Genomic DNA, 14,281 nt, shown 5'->3' with positions numbered 1-14,281 from the left:
ACATTACACTTGTCTACAATGAAGTTCAGTTGCCATTCCCTGCACGATGCGTCAATTCGTTGCAGATCCTCCTGCATTCAGTACAATTTTCCACTGTTACAACCTCTCGATATATTACAGCATCATCCGCAAAAAGCCTCAGTGAACTTCCGATGTTGTCCAGAAGGTCATTTATATATGTTGTGAATAGCAACAGTCATACGACACTCCCCTGCGGCACACCTGAAATCACTCTTACTTCGGAAGATCTCTCTTTTGAGAATGACATGCTGCATTCTGTAATCTAGCAATTCTTCAATCCAGCGCGTGTTTGTACTATGAAACGATACGATACGGTTTTTGACAGTGCTACCAAGAGAAACACGTAATTTAACCTTTATAACACAGCAATCCACAACCTTCTACACTCCTGGAAATGGAAAAAAGAACACATTGACGCCGGTGTGTCAGACCCACCATACTTGCTCCGGACACTGCGAGAGGGCTGTACAAGCAATGATCACACGCACGGCACAGCGGACACACCAGGAACCGCGGTGTTGGTCGTCGAATGGCACTAGCTGCGCAGCATTTGTGCACCGCCGCCGTCAGTGTCAGCCAGTTTGCCGTGGCATACGGAGCTCCATCGCAGTCTTTAACACTGGTAGCATGCCGCGACAGCGTGAACGTGAACCGTATGTGCAGTTGACGGACTTTGAGCGAGGGCGTATAGTGGGCATGCGGGAGGCCGGGTGGACGTACCGCCGAATTGCTCAACACGTGGGGCGTGAGGTCTCCACAGTACATCGATGTTGTCGTCAGTGGTCGGCGGAACGTGCACGTGCCCGTCGACCTGCGACCGGACCGCAGCGACGCACGGATGCACGCCAAGACCGTAGGATCCTACGCAGTGCCGTAGGGGACCGCACCGCCACTTCCCAGCAAATTAGGGACACTGTTGCTCCTGGGGTATCGGCGAGGACCGTTCGCAACCGTCTCCATGAAGCTGGGCTACGGTCCCGCACACCGTTAGGCCGTCTTCCGCTCACGCCCCAACATCGTGCAGCCCGCCTCCAGTGGTGTCGCGACAGGCGTGAATGGAGGGACGAATGCAGACGTGTCGTCTTCAGCGATGAGAGTCGCTTCTGCCTTGGTGCCAATGATGGTCGTATGCGTGTTTGGCGCCGTGCAGGTGAGCGCCACAATCAGGACTGCATACGACCGAGGCACACAGGGCCAACACCCGGCATCATGGTGTGGGGAGCGATCTCCTACACTGGCCGTACACCTCTGGTGATCGTCGAGGGGACACTGAATAGTGCACGATACATCCAAACCATCATCGAACCCATCGTTCTACCATTCCTAGACCGGCAAGGGAACTTGCTGTTCCAACAGGACAATGGACGTCCGCATGTATCCCGTGCCACCCAACGTGCTCTAGAAGGTGTAAGTCAACTACCCTGGCCAGCAAGATCTCCGGATCTGCCCCCATTGAGCATGTTTGGGACTGGATGAAGCGTCGTCTCACGCGATCTGCACGTCCAGCACGAACGCTGGTCCAACTGAGGCGCCAGGTGGAAATGGCATGGCAAGCCGTTCCACAGGTCTACATCCAGCATCTCTACGATCGTCTCCATGGGAGAATAGCAGCCTGCATTGCTGCGAAAGGTGGATATACACTGTACTAGTGCCGACATTGTGCATGCTCTGTTGCCTGTGTCTATGTGCGTGTGATTCTGTCAGTGTGATCATGTGATGTATCTGACCCCAGGAATGTGTCAATAAAGTTTTCCCTTCCTGGGACAATGAATTCACGGTGTTCTTATTTCAATTTCCAGGAGTGTATACAAAAATTACCGATTTTATTAGATCTCGAAGTAATGCACGTAGAAATTTTAACATTTTCAACCGGTTTAGATTATACATGAAAAATACTCCCCATGTGAGTTTATGAGTGATATATTTTTTTATTCGCAAAACTGCAAATTTTAAAATGAGATAAAAATCTGAAAAAGTGAAGAAAAAATTCTGTTCTAGCTTCCCTTAATAGCTTCTTGGAAAATATTATTTCCTAACCCTTCTGTTGCTCTCTCTCGAATGGGATTTATTGTAACACTATTATCGTCCGCAAAAGGTACCAATTTTGCTTCATGACTGTTATATCGAAAGTAATCCACATGTAGAGGGAACAGGAGTGGACCTGAAATTGAAACCTGTGGGTCTCCATTTGTGATTTTTTTTTCCCTCAGTCACCAAAAGTTTCTGCTCTTCATTGTCTGACTTATTCAGCACTATCTTTTGCATTCTGTTTGTCAAGTACGGTTCAAACCAGCTCAGTTCCACAAAACCTGACTTTTTCTAAGAGACTATCATGATGTGCACAATAAGATGTCAAAGAAAGAACACAAGAAGTACCAACTGCAATATTTTATTGATGGTTTGTAATATTTCACGAGTGAATTTATGAATAACATTGTCATTCGAGCAACCTTCCTGGAATCCAAATTGTTATGTTCTGTGTAAATAGTTTGTGACTGCTGTTGAATACATGACTTTTTCGAATATTTTGGGAAAGCTATTAATAAGGAAATTGGACAATAATTGCTTAAGCCTATCTTGTTTCTTTTCTTATGGAGCGGTTTTATAATTGCATATTTTAACCTGCCTGAAAAAAAATGCCTGTGCCAGTAATGGTTGGTTGGTTGGTTTGGGGAAGGAGACCAGACAGCGTGGTCATCGGTCTCATCGGATTAGGGAAGGATGGGGAAGGAGGTCGGCCGTGCCCTTTCAGAGGAACCATCCCGGCATTAGCCTGGAGTGATGCCAGTAATGCATTGCATATATCACTAAGGACATCACTTATTAAACTGGAACAACTTTACAGGATTCTGTCTGAAATTCCGTCAACATTGCAAGAACTTTTGCTTTTTAGAATTTTTATAATGATATTAATTTCAGTGAAGGATGCCAGTGCTGGTTCTAATTGCCTGAAGTTTTGTGAATGACCGTTTTTAATATATTCTCTTGCTTCTTCAATTGAACAACTTAATCCTATATTTGCTGCTACGTTTAGAAAGTAATTGTTAAAAGTACTTGCAGATTGTTAATTATCTGTCATAACATTGTCATTTAGTTTAATTGTTATGGAATCTTGTATGCTGACTTGCTGTCATGTCACTCATTTGACAATATCGCATACAGTTTTAATTTTATTATCTGTATTATTTATTTTTGTCAGCACATGCGTACTTCTGGATATTCTAATGACTTCCCTTAAACTACTACAGTATTCTTTGTAGACTGCAAGAAATATCAGTTCTTGACTTACTTTGGCCTTTATATAAATTTCCCCCTTTCTCTTACTTGAAATTTCAATTCCCTTAGTTATATGTAGGTTAGTTTCTTTTTTTTATGTGCACTACTGGCCATAAAAATTGCTATACCAAGAAGAAATGCAGATGATAAATGGGTATTCATTAGACAAATATATTATACTAGAACTGGCATGTGATTACATTTTCACGCAATTTGGGTGCTGGCCAGGGCAGCAGTCGAACATTTTCTGTTATCAGAAAGGCACGTACAGGACCTGCAACATGTGGTCGTGCATTATCCTGCTGAAATGTAGAGTTTCGCAGGGATCGAATGAAGGGTAGAGCCAGGGGTCGTAACATATCTGAAATGTAACGTCCACTGTTCAAAGTGCCGTCAATGCGAACAAGGGGTGACAGAGACGTGTAACCAATGGCACCCAATACCATCACGCCGGGTGACACGCCTGTATGCTCATGAGGAATACACGCTTCCACTGTGCGTTCACTGCGATGTCGCCAAACACGGATGCGACCATCATTATGCTGTAAACAGAACCTGAATTCACCCGACAAAATGACGTTTTGCCATTCGTGCACCCAGGTTCATCGTTGAGTACACCATCACAGGTGCTCCTGTCTGTGATGCATTGTGAAGGATAACCGCACCCATGGTCTCTGAGCTGATAGTCCATGCTGCTGCAAAAGTTGTCGTACTGTTCGTGCAGATGGTTGTTGTGTTGAAAACGTCCCCATCTGTTGACTCAAGGATCGAGACGTGGCTGGACGATCCGTTACAGCCATGCAGATAAGATGCCTGTCATCTCGACTGCTAGTGATACGATGCCATTGGGATCCAGCACGGCGTTCCGTATTATCCTCCTGAACCCACTGATTCCATATTCTGCTAACAGTTATTGGATCTCGACCAACGTGAGCAACAATGTTGCAATACGATAAACCGCAATCGCGAAAGGCTACTATCCGACCTTTATCAAACTGGGAAACGTGATGGTACGCATTTCTCCTCCTTACACGAGGCATGACAACAACGTTTCACCAGGCAACGACGGTCAACTGCTGTTTGTGTATGAGAAATAGGTTGGAAATCTTCCTCATGTCACGTTGTAGGTGTCGACCTTGTGTGAATACTCTGAAAAACTAATCATTTTCATATCACAGCATCTTCTTCCTGTCAGTTAAATTTCGCGTCTGTAGCACGTCATCTTCGTGGTGTATGTTATGGATAATTCTTTTAGGAAAGCAAATTTCAAATATTGACACAAATTTAGTAGGAAATAAATTTTATTTGAGATTAGTATCTCTTTCTACATGTACCTCATCTCATACAACCTCTCTAGTTTATTCTTAAAAGACGCAAACACGACTGAGAGAGAGATTATATCTAATGCAGTGTTTATCAGTATCTGAGCATCACATGCCTATTCAAAGTGTGGTATCTACTGCCACACACAGTTACATATTGCAAAGAGGCTAATTTTCTCATTCACACTCATCGCTCACCTTTTATCGTCCTGTTTTCCCGATTATGCTTAACTTTTGGACATTATTGTCGATATTCAGTGATACACTCGACGATACACTAGTTTTGGATCAGATGCCATCGCAGAACCTCGGATGCATTGTGGATGACATCGGAAGTTCACTGAGGCTTTTTGCAGATGATGCTGTGGCGTGTCGAGAGGTTGTAACAATGGAAAATTTTACTGAAATGCAGGAGGATCTGCAGCGAATTGACGCATGGTGCAGGGAATGGCAATTGAATCTCAATGTAGACAAGGGTAATGTGCTGCTAATATATAGAAAGATAGATCCCTTATCATTTACCTACAAAATAGCAGGTCAGCAACTGGAAGCAGTTAATTCCATAAATTATCTGGGACTAGGCATTAGGAGTGATCTAAAATGGAATGACCATACAAAATTAATCGTCGGTAAAGCAGATGCCAGACTGAGATTCATTGGAAGACTCTTAAGGAAATGCAGTCTGAAAACAAAGGAAGTAGTTTACAGTACAATTGTTCGCCCACTGCTTGAATACTGTTCACTGGTGTGGAATCCGTACCAGATAGGGTTGACAGAAGAGATAGAGAAGATCCAACGGAGAGCAACGCGCTTCGTTACAGGATCATTTAGTAATCGCGAAAGCGTTACGGAGATGATAGATAAACTCCAGTGGAAGACTCTGCAGGAGAGACGCTCAGTAGCTCGGTACGGGCTTTTGTTAAAGTTTCGAGAACATACCTTCACCGAAGAGTCAAGCAGTATATTGCTCCCTCCTACGTATGTCTCGCGAAGAGACCATGAGGATAAAATCAGAGAGATTAGAGCCCACACAGAAGCATACCGACAATCCTTCTTTCTAAGAACAGTACGAGACTGGAATATAAGGGAGAACCGATAGAGGTACTCAGGGTACCCTCCGCCACACACCGTCAGGTGGCTTGCGGAGTATCGATGCAGATGTAGAAGGTACACAAATAAGCTATGCAGCATCAAACTTTCTCTGAGAATGACTGAGACAGCGTGGAGAAGTAAGTGTTTGGGTGGTGTGTGGCTGGAGAGAGTGACCCGCGGTCGTGTCCGCAGCCACCCGACGAACGTTCCCGACTGGGCGGACCTGACGGAGCACATGTGCGCCGTGACGAGCTCGGGCGAGGTGATGTGCATGCTGGGCATGACGGCGGCGGCGCACTGCCTCAGCGACTACCGGGGCTGGCCCCAGGACCAGCACAACTGCTCCTTCCACGTCGGCTCCTGGATGCTCACCAGCCAGCGGCTCTTCCTCAAAGATCTCCACGTAAGTACGACTCAAATCGAGACGTTCTATGGCAACACGTATACAGCTGCTGTAAGTGCATTTTCACAACGCTGCACATACACTCCTGGAAATTGAAATAAGAACACCGTGAATTCATTGTCCCAGGAAGAGGAAACTTTATTGACACATTACTGGGGTCAGATACATCACATGATCACACTGACAGAACCACACGCACATAGACACAGGCAACAGAGCATGCACAATGTCGGCACTAGTACAGTGTATATCCACCTTTAGCAGCAATGCAGGCTGCTATTCTCCCATGGAGACGATCGTAGAGATGCTGGATGTAGACCTGTGGAACGGCTTGCCATGCCATTTCCACCTGTCGCCTCAGTTGGACCAGCGTTCGTGCTGGACGTGCAGATCGCGTGAGACGACGCTTCATCCAGTTCCAAACATGCTCAATGGGGGACAGATCCGATCTTGCTGGCCAGGGTAGTTGACTTACACCTTCTAGAGCACGTTGGGTGGCACGGGATACATGCGGACGTGCATTGTCCTGTTGGAACAGCAAGTTCCCTTGCCGGTTTAGGAATGGTAGAACGATGGGTTCGATGACGGTTTGGATGTACCGTGCACTATTCAGTGTCCCCTCGACGATCACCAGAGGTGTACGGCCAGTGTAGGAGATCGCTCCCCACACCATGATGCCGGGTGTTGGCCCTGTGTGCTTCGGTCGTATGCAGTCCTGATTGTGGCGCTCACCTGCACGGCGCCAAACACGCATACGACCATCATTGGCACCAAGGCAGAAGCGACACTCATCGCTGAAGACGACACGTCTCCATTCGGCCCTCCATTCACGCCTGTCGCGACACCACTGGAGGCGGGCTGCACGATGTTGGGGCGTGAGCGGAAGACGGCCTAACGGTGTGCGGGACCGTAGCCCAGCTTCATGGAGACGGTTGCGAACGGTCCTCGCCGATACCCCAGGAGCAACAGTGTCCCTAATTTGCTGGGAAGTGGCGGTGCGGTCCCCTACGGCACTGCGTAGGATCCTACGGTCTTGGCGTGCATCCGTGCGTCGCTGCGGTCCGGTCGCAGGTCGACGGGCACGTGCACGTTCCGCCGACCACTGACGACAACATCGATGTACTGTGGAGACCTCACGCCCCACGTGTTGAGCAATTCGGCGGTACGTCCACCCGGCCTCCCGCATGCCCACTATACGCCCTCGCTCAAAGTCCGTCAACTGCACATACGGTTCACGTCCACGCTGTCGCGGCATGCTACCAGTGTTAAAGACTGCGATGGAGCTCCGTATGCCACGGCAAACTGGCTGACACTGACGGCGGCGGTGCACAAATGCTGCGCAGCTAGCGCCATTCGACGGCCAACACCGCGGTTCCTGGTGTGTCCGGTGTGGCGTGCGTGTGATCATTGCTTGTACAGCCCTCTCGCAGTGTCCGGAGCAAGTATGGTGGGTCTGACACACCGGCGTCAATGTGTTCTTTTTTCCATTTCCAGGATTTGTGGGCCGCAGAAATGGGAAAGCAGCCACAGGTGTCAAACGCAATTCTATGGACATCCACCCAACACAGGGTACACTAACATTCACAATTAACAACAGGCTAATGGGAATTGGTATGTCTTATCGCTAAATGGTTGTCGACGAGGTTTTACACTCCTGTCAGATTGGAGAAGACCAATGGGCTATTAATTTTTTTATCAATACGAATCACGATGACTCTGTAATACGCAACTTTATCAGTGGCTGTAGAGTTTCTCCAGTCGGTATAGCCCACAGGGAAAAGTTTGGAAATTTGTGGTATGTTCCTATGGGACCAAAACGTTGAGGGTATCGATCCCTAGGCTAACATACTTTTTAATCTAACTTACATTAACGTAAGCTAAGGACAACACAGACACCCTTGCCCTAGGGAGAACTCGAACCTCCGAAGGGAGGAGGGGGGGGGGGGGGGGGGAGCCGCGCGAACCGTGGCAAGGCGCGGCCCCATAGGTAAGCGTAATACAAATGATAGAGCAACTTACATCAGAATCTTCGAAAGAAGGACGATGCAGTCTCGTGGAACACAGTTGGTTAAATTCAGAGCTCCTGTATTTCAGGATGACTGTGTTACTATTACGCTGCCACCGAGCCACCCTCTTGTTAATAAATAACAGAACACCTTGAATGGCTAGAGAGGGGACGTTTATATTTGCAGATCATGTACATTAGCACACTACTGGCCATTAAAGTTGCTACACCACGAAGACGACGTGCTACAGACGTGAAATTTAACCGACAGAAAGAAGATGCTATGATATGCAAATGATTAGCTTTTCAGAGCATTCACACAAGGTTGGCGGCGGTGGCGACACCTACAACGTGCTGACATGAGGAAAGTGTCCAACAGATATCTCATACACAAACAGCAGTTGACCGGCGTTGCCTGGTAAAACGTTGTTGTGATGCCTCGTGTAAGGAGGAGAAATGCGTACCATCACGTTTTCGACTTTATAAAAGTCGGATTGTGGCCTATTGCGATTGCGGTTTATCGTATCGCGAGATTGCTGCTCGTGTTGGTCGAGATCCAATGACTGTTAGCAGAATATAGAATGGGTGATTTCAGGAGGGTAATACGGAATGCCGTGCTGGATTCCAACAGCCTCGTATCACTTGCAGTCGAGATGATAGGCATCTTATCCGCATGGCTGTAACGGATCGTGCAGCCACGTCTCGTAGCTTGAGTCAACAGATGGGGAACCCACCGATTCCATATTTTGCTAACAGCCATTGGATCTCGACCAACGCGAGCAGCAATGTCGCGATACGATAAACCGCAATCGTGATAGGCTACAACGCGACGTTTATCAAGTCGGAAACGTGATGGTACGCATTTATCCTCCTTAGACGAGGCATCACAACAACGTTTCACCAGACAACGCCGGTCAACTGCTGTTTGTGTATGAGAAATCTGTTGGAAACTTTCCACATGTCAGCACGTTGTAGGTGTCGCCACCGGCGCCAACCTTGTGTGAATGCTCTGAAAAGCTAGTCATTTGCATATCGCAGCATCCTCTTCCTGTCGGTTAAATTACGCGTCTGTAGCACGCAATCTTCGTGGTGTAGCAATTTTGATGGCCAGTAGTGTATATAGAGTCACAAACAAATAGACTATTATATCCATTGCATGTTAAATATAGTTTCTGTAACAAAGCTCACAGATTCTGAATTAGAAGTACAGTACAAGTTATCAACGAATATTAAACGGCGAAAAATTTTGGATGGTGCAGAAGATATTTTATCCGCATTTTCGGCGTTACAATGGTCCGACAGCGATTCCGAAAACAGATACTGGATTGTAAGGCGTATCCAGGAGCAGATATAGACTCAGATCAGAATTTAGTCATGACAAAGAGCAGACTGAAGTGTAAGAGAATCAGTGTGGGAGGAAGTGCGAGACTGGTGTGCTGGAGGAGGATGAGACGCATTTGAAGTTCGCCAAAGTTTTTGATACTGCGGTAATGAGAAACACAGTAGGCAGGCCAGTTGAAGAGGAGTGGATACCTCTAGTAAGAACAATCACAGATACTGGAAAGACAAACAGAGACATTGGGAAGGTAACTGGTACGAATCCTTTGCTAACAGAAGAAATACAGGGTGCATCAAAAATAATCATCCGATTTGGCACCCGTATATTTGTGAAACTAATAAATACGTACAATGAACGGGAAACTCAATAAGTTTGTTTTCATACCTTTTCATACGTGTTCAATATGCCCTCCTTGAGATGCACGGCATATATCATTGCAGTATTCAAATTGTTCCCACACTGCAGCGAGCATGTCTTGAGTTACAGCTTCCACAGCTGCTGTTATGCGATGTTTCAGTTCATTCATTGTTGTTGGTAGTGTAGGCACATAAACATAGTCTTTTATAACCCTCCTTCCCCCAAAGAAATAGTAACATACGGTCAGGCGAGTAATGTAAGGCTGAATCATTTGGTCCAGTACGACCGATCAATCATTTAGTTACCCTTTGATTTAAAAATTCCCGCACTTCCAGATGCCAGTGCGGCGATGCCCAATCTTGTTGCTAAACAGAGTCGTTCGAATCAGTCTCCAAATGTGGGAAAAGAAAGTTCTCAAGCACATCGAGATATGTGCTTCCTGTAACAGTGTTTTCGACGAAGAAAAATGGATCATACGTCTTTTCCCGTGAAACTGCACAAAACACATTATATTTCGGATAGTCCCTCTCATGTTGATCAACTTCATGTGGTCCTTCCGTGCCTCACGTTCTCACATTATAACGGTTCACCTTTCCATTTAAATGGCATGTTGCCTCGTCACTAAACACTAGGTGTGGAAGAAAAGTGTGATCCTCCAGAATGAGATTTACAGTCTGCTGCGGAGTGTGCGCTAATAGGAAACTTCCTGGCAGATTAAAACTGTGTGCCGGACCGAGACTCGAACTCGGGACCTTTGCCTTTCGCGGGCCTTTCTTACCAATAACGAAATTACTAAGTATGGCTGATGCGTTCGACGTCAGTATCAGATACTCGGCGAGGGCCCGGCGATTTGCCTTTACACAAACAACCTGTTTTTCGGAATTGTTCATGCCATTAAAGATTCAGTCCTGTCGTGACTCTTGATAATGGAAACACGTCTGAAGAAAAATCAAGACATGCTCATAGCACCTGTCGCCCTGGATAAATGGTTCGACGATGTAAAATGGAGCTAGATGTTCGAAATTCTGAGATAAATGGGAGTAAACTATAGGGGAACACAGGCGATATACTGTATATACAGGAAACAAGAAGTAAGAATAACAGTGGAAGACTGAAACTAAGTGCTCTGATTAAACTGTGGTGTAAAAAAAGCTACTGTTTGCGTGAAACTCTGGTGCGATGTCTTAGAGGGGCTAATGGCCTTCATCCGATCAGGTTAATTAAATAAATAGAAAGGGTGCAAGACAGGGACGCCACCTTTCGCCCATGCTATTTAACCTATACATCGAAGAATCAATAACGGAAGTAAAAGAAAGTTCAAAAGTGGGATTAAAATTCAGATTGAAAAGACAGCAGTGATAGGATTAGCTGATGATATTGCTACCATCAGCGAAGATGAAGGATTACAGGAACTACTGAATGGAACGAACAGTCTCATGACTGCAGAATGCAGGGAGTAAGCCGACGAAAGACGAAAGTAATGAGAAGTAGCAGGGATGAGAACAGCTTAACATCAAAATTGGTGACTACTAAGTAGTCGAAGTTAAGGAATTCTGCCACCTTGGAAGCAAAATAACCCATGGCGGACGAGGCAAGGAGGACATAAAAAATAGACTAGAACTGTCAAAAAGGGCATCCCTGGTCAAAAGAAGTCTACTAGTAATAAACATAGACCTTAATTTGAGGAAGAAACTTCTGAGAACGTACATTTGGAGGACGCATTATATGACAGCGAAGCATGGCCTATGGGAACGCCGGAACTGAAAAGAATCGAAGCGTTTCCGATCTGGCGCTGCAGAAGCATGTTGAGACTTAGGTGGACGGATAAGATAAGGAATGAGGAGGTTCTCCGCAAAATCGGTGGGATGTCGAGCATGGATGGTGCCTTGGGGTCGCAGTAGTCTCATTCCGCCAACGACACAAGGCTCGTTCTCTTGTTGCCGCGGGCCGCGCCGCTTGCCTATTTGAGCATATCGGCTGCCGCAGAGCCAGGCACTGCCCCTCCCAAGAAAAGGGAAAAAGTAGGCCAGGACCTGGAAGCGGGCCGCGGAACCAAACACAGGTTTCCCGCCGCCTTCGTCTAGAACTCCGCGTCTACCATCGTGGTATTAGGGCTAGCAGTGCAACCTGGAAGCCCAACGGTGCCAACAAAGGTTTAACTGGCAATCCCCTGCCAGCAGCCTCCCTTTCCGCTCTGGACATTGCGACGTCTAGGCAAAATGCAAATACACATAAAACACAGACAAATAATTACATTGTCATTATTAGTGATCCCCTCTCTGCCTCCCCTCTCCTGAGTCTGCCCTTGCTTACCAATACCCAAAAACGGCTCGCCCAACACCTCCTCAACCTAAATGATGGCAAGCAGAAATCCCATCAACCAAATCCTCTCCAAACCCACAACTGCTGCCCAACCCCACACCTGACCCCAATTCCTCAAATCCCACCCACTCAAGTGCACGTAGACGAAGCAGCGGCGTGCAAAGGAGGACAGAAAGGACAGACATAAGAAGAGCAGGAATCCCACCCCTCCAACCCAAATCGCCCCAGCTATCCCTGAGGAGCCCACGGTTCCTGAGCCACCGACAGCACCTGTCGTCGCCCTGGAAGGGAACCAGGAAACCGCTGCCCTAAAAGGGAACCATGAAACCGAGCGGGATTCGGAGGGCTTTGTGCTGGCGAGGAAAATCTTTCGCCAGCCAAGACTTCCACTTGCTCGGGGAGTGGAACCCACCCCAAACAGGTTTCAGCCTGTGGCCAATCCTTCAGACGAACCACACAAAACAACAGCACAGCACAGACTCACATCACACCGCCTCCCACCGATCCTCACGGAGTTTCCGTGCAACTAAGAGGAACTCCACAACATGATCAAAACACAACTCAAGGGGGATAACATCAAAGCGAAACCAACAGTGGCGGGGGGGGGGGGGGGGGGGGGGAGGACAAAATAAAGGTCACACTACACAATATAGAAGACTACAAAACCATAACAAAAGGCTCTCACAGACAAAAGTTACCGCACTACACGTTCCCCACCACCAAGACAAGGCACAAAAACATCGTCATTAACAACCTTCCCAGACGGCTCTCTGCCCAGGCAGTCAAGGCACACCTGACTGCCCAGGGATTTGTTGTAAAAACAGTCGAGCAGATGGGCAAAACTGGGGCAGAGAGTAAGTGGCCATAATTTTAAGTCACTCTGCCAGACATATCCCAGAACAGGCATGAGATCAAAGCTGTTCTGGCAGTCCCTGTCACCACGGAGCCGCTCCTCCGCAAGAACAAGGTGGTGCAATGCTTCATGTGCCAGGGCATGCATCACATAGCCGCCTATTGCCAGATGCCCGTAAGCTGCAGAAAATGCGCCGACCCCCACAACACCAGGACATGCACAATAAAACACATGGACCCGCAGATAAGGTGTGTGCTGTGTGGGAAAAACCACACAGCAGGGTACCAAGGCTGTGAGGCCCACAAGAGACACACACAGAAGGCAAACAAAGGGTGCGAAGGCCGCCCCCCCCTCCCCACTCACGAAAACAAGATGCCACCATCACATCAAACCACACAGAGAGACAAAACAGGACAACACACACAGACAAAACTTGGTTAAAACCAAGGCCTGACACACCAAGGGCAACATATGCAGAAGTGGTCTCTCCACCAAAATGCGACGGAAACATCGAGAAATCGACGAAAGCCCAGCCACCAGAACGCCAGACACAGACGCAAGAACAACACCAGCAGAAACACAACAACCAGGTCCATCAAGACAGAGGAAGGCCTAGGTAACCCCACACTCAGTTGATCCTCTTGGGTCAATTGTTAGACATTATGGTCCAGATCATGAACCTCATCATGGAAATGTTGAAGAAATTCAGGGAGGCCCAGACGCAGAACACTCAGATTCTCATTGCCCGTCAGGCAGCAGTCTAGCAGTCGCTCCCCTCTGCGACTTCCTCAGTAGTTTCAAAACCCTATAATGGATAAACGACCAAATATCCAAGGTTTGACAATGTGCGTCTTTAACGCAGATGGCATTGTTCTCCATCGACATGTGCATGATGGGTGAAACCCACCTAATACTGGGAATAAAAGCGACAGTTCCCAACTACGTTAGCTACCATAAACAAGGCCAACCCAAGGTGGAGGAGTGGCCATATACAGCAAAAGAGGTACTCTTACCAGCTACCAATAAAATAGAAGCAGTGGCGGTGGAAGTAAACACTGCCACTGGACCCCTAACAATTGTTGCAATCTACTGACCCCCAGCAAGACAACATAGACGAGGGAGACATAGCTGCTCTAGGGCAAATTGGAGGCAAACTAATGTAGGAGGCGACTTCAATGCCAAACACCCCGACTGGAACTCTAGAGTAACCTACAGAGCAGGTACCAATCTGCGACAACTAGCATGCAACCCCCACTTCGAATCATGGTGTCCAGTCGAACCCACACATTTT

The 14,281-nt window shown here is 47.3% G+C and overlaps 1 protein-coding gene across 1 annotated transcript in view; it reads left to right on the top strand.

The window, feature by feature from the left end:
* The window catches only part of LOC126272230 (neuronal acetylcholine receptor subunit alpha-4-like), a 172,188-nt gene that overhangs the window by 63,276 nt on the left and 94,631 nt on the right, over positions 1–14,281 (top strand). Inside the window, exon 5 of the mRNA XM_049974931.1 lies at positions 5,904–6,114. Within this exon, the coding sequence (XP_049830888.1) occupies positions 5,904–6,114 (211 nt within the window). The remainder of the gene's footprint in view (positions 1–5,903; positions 6,115–14,281) is intronic.

Source organism: Schistocerca gregaria, chromosome 5 (assembly GCF_023897955.1).
Source record: "Schistocerca gregaria isolate iqSchGreg1 chromosome 5, iqSchGreg1.2, whole genome shotgun sequence".
Taxonomy (NCBI): domain Eukaryota; kingdom Metazoa; phylum Arthropoda; class Insecta; order Orthoptera; family Acrididae; genus Schistocerca; species Schistocerca gregaria.
This window is presented reverse-complemented; position numbering and strand designations above follow the sequence as displayed.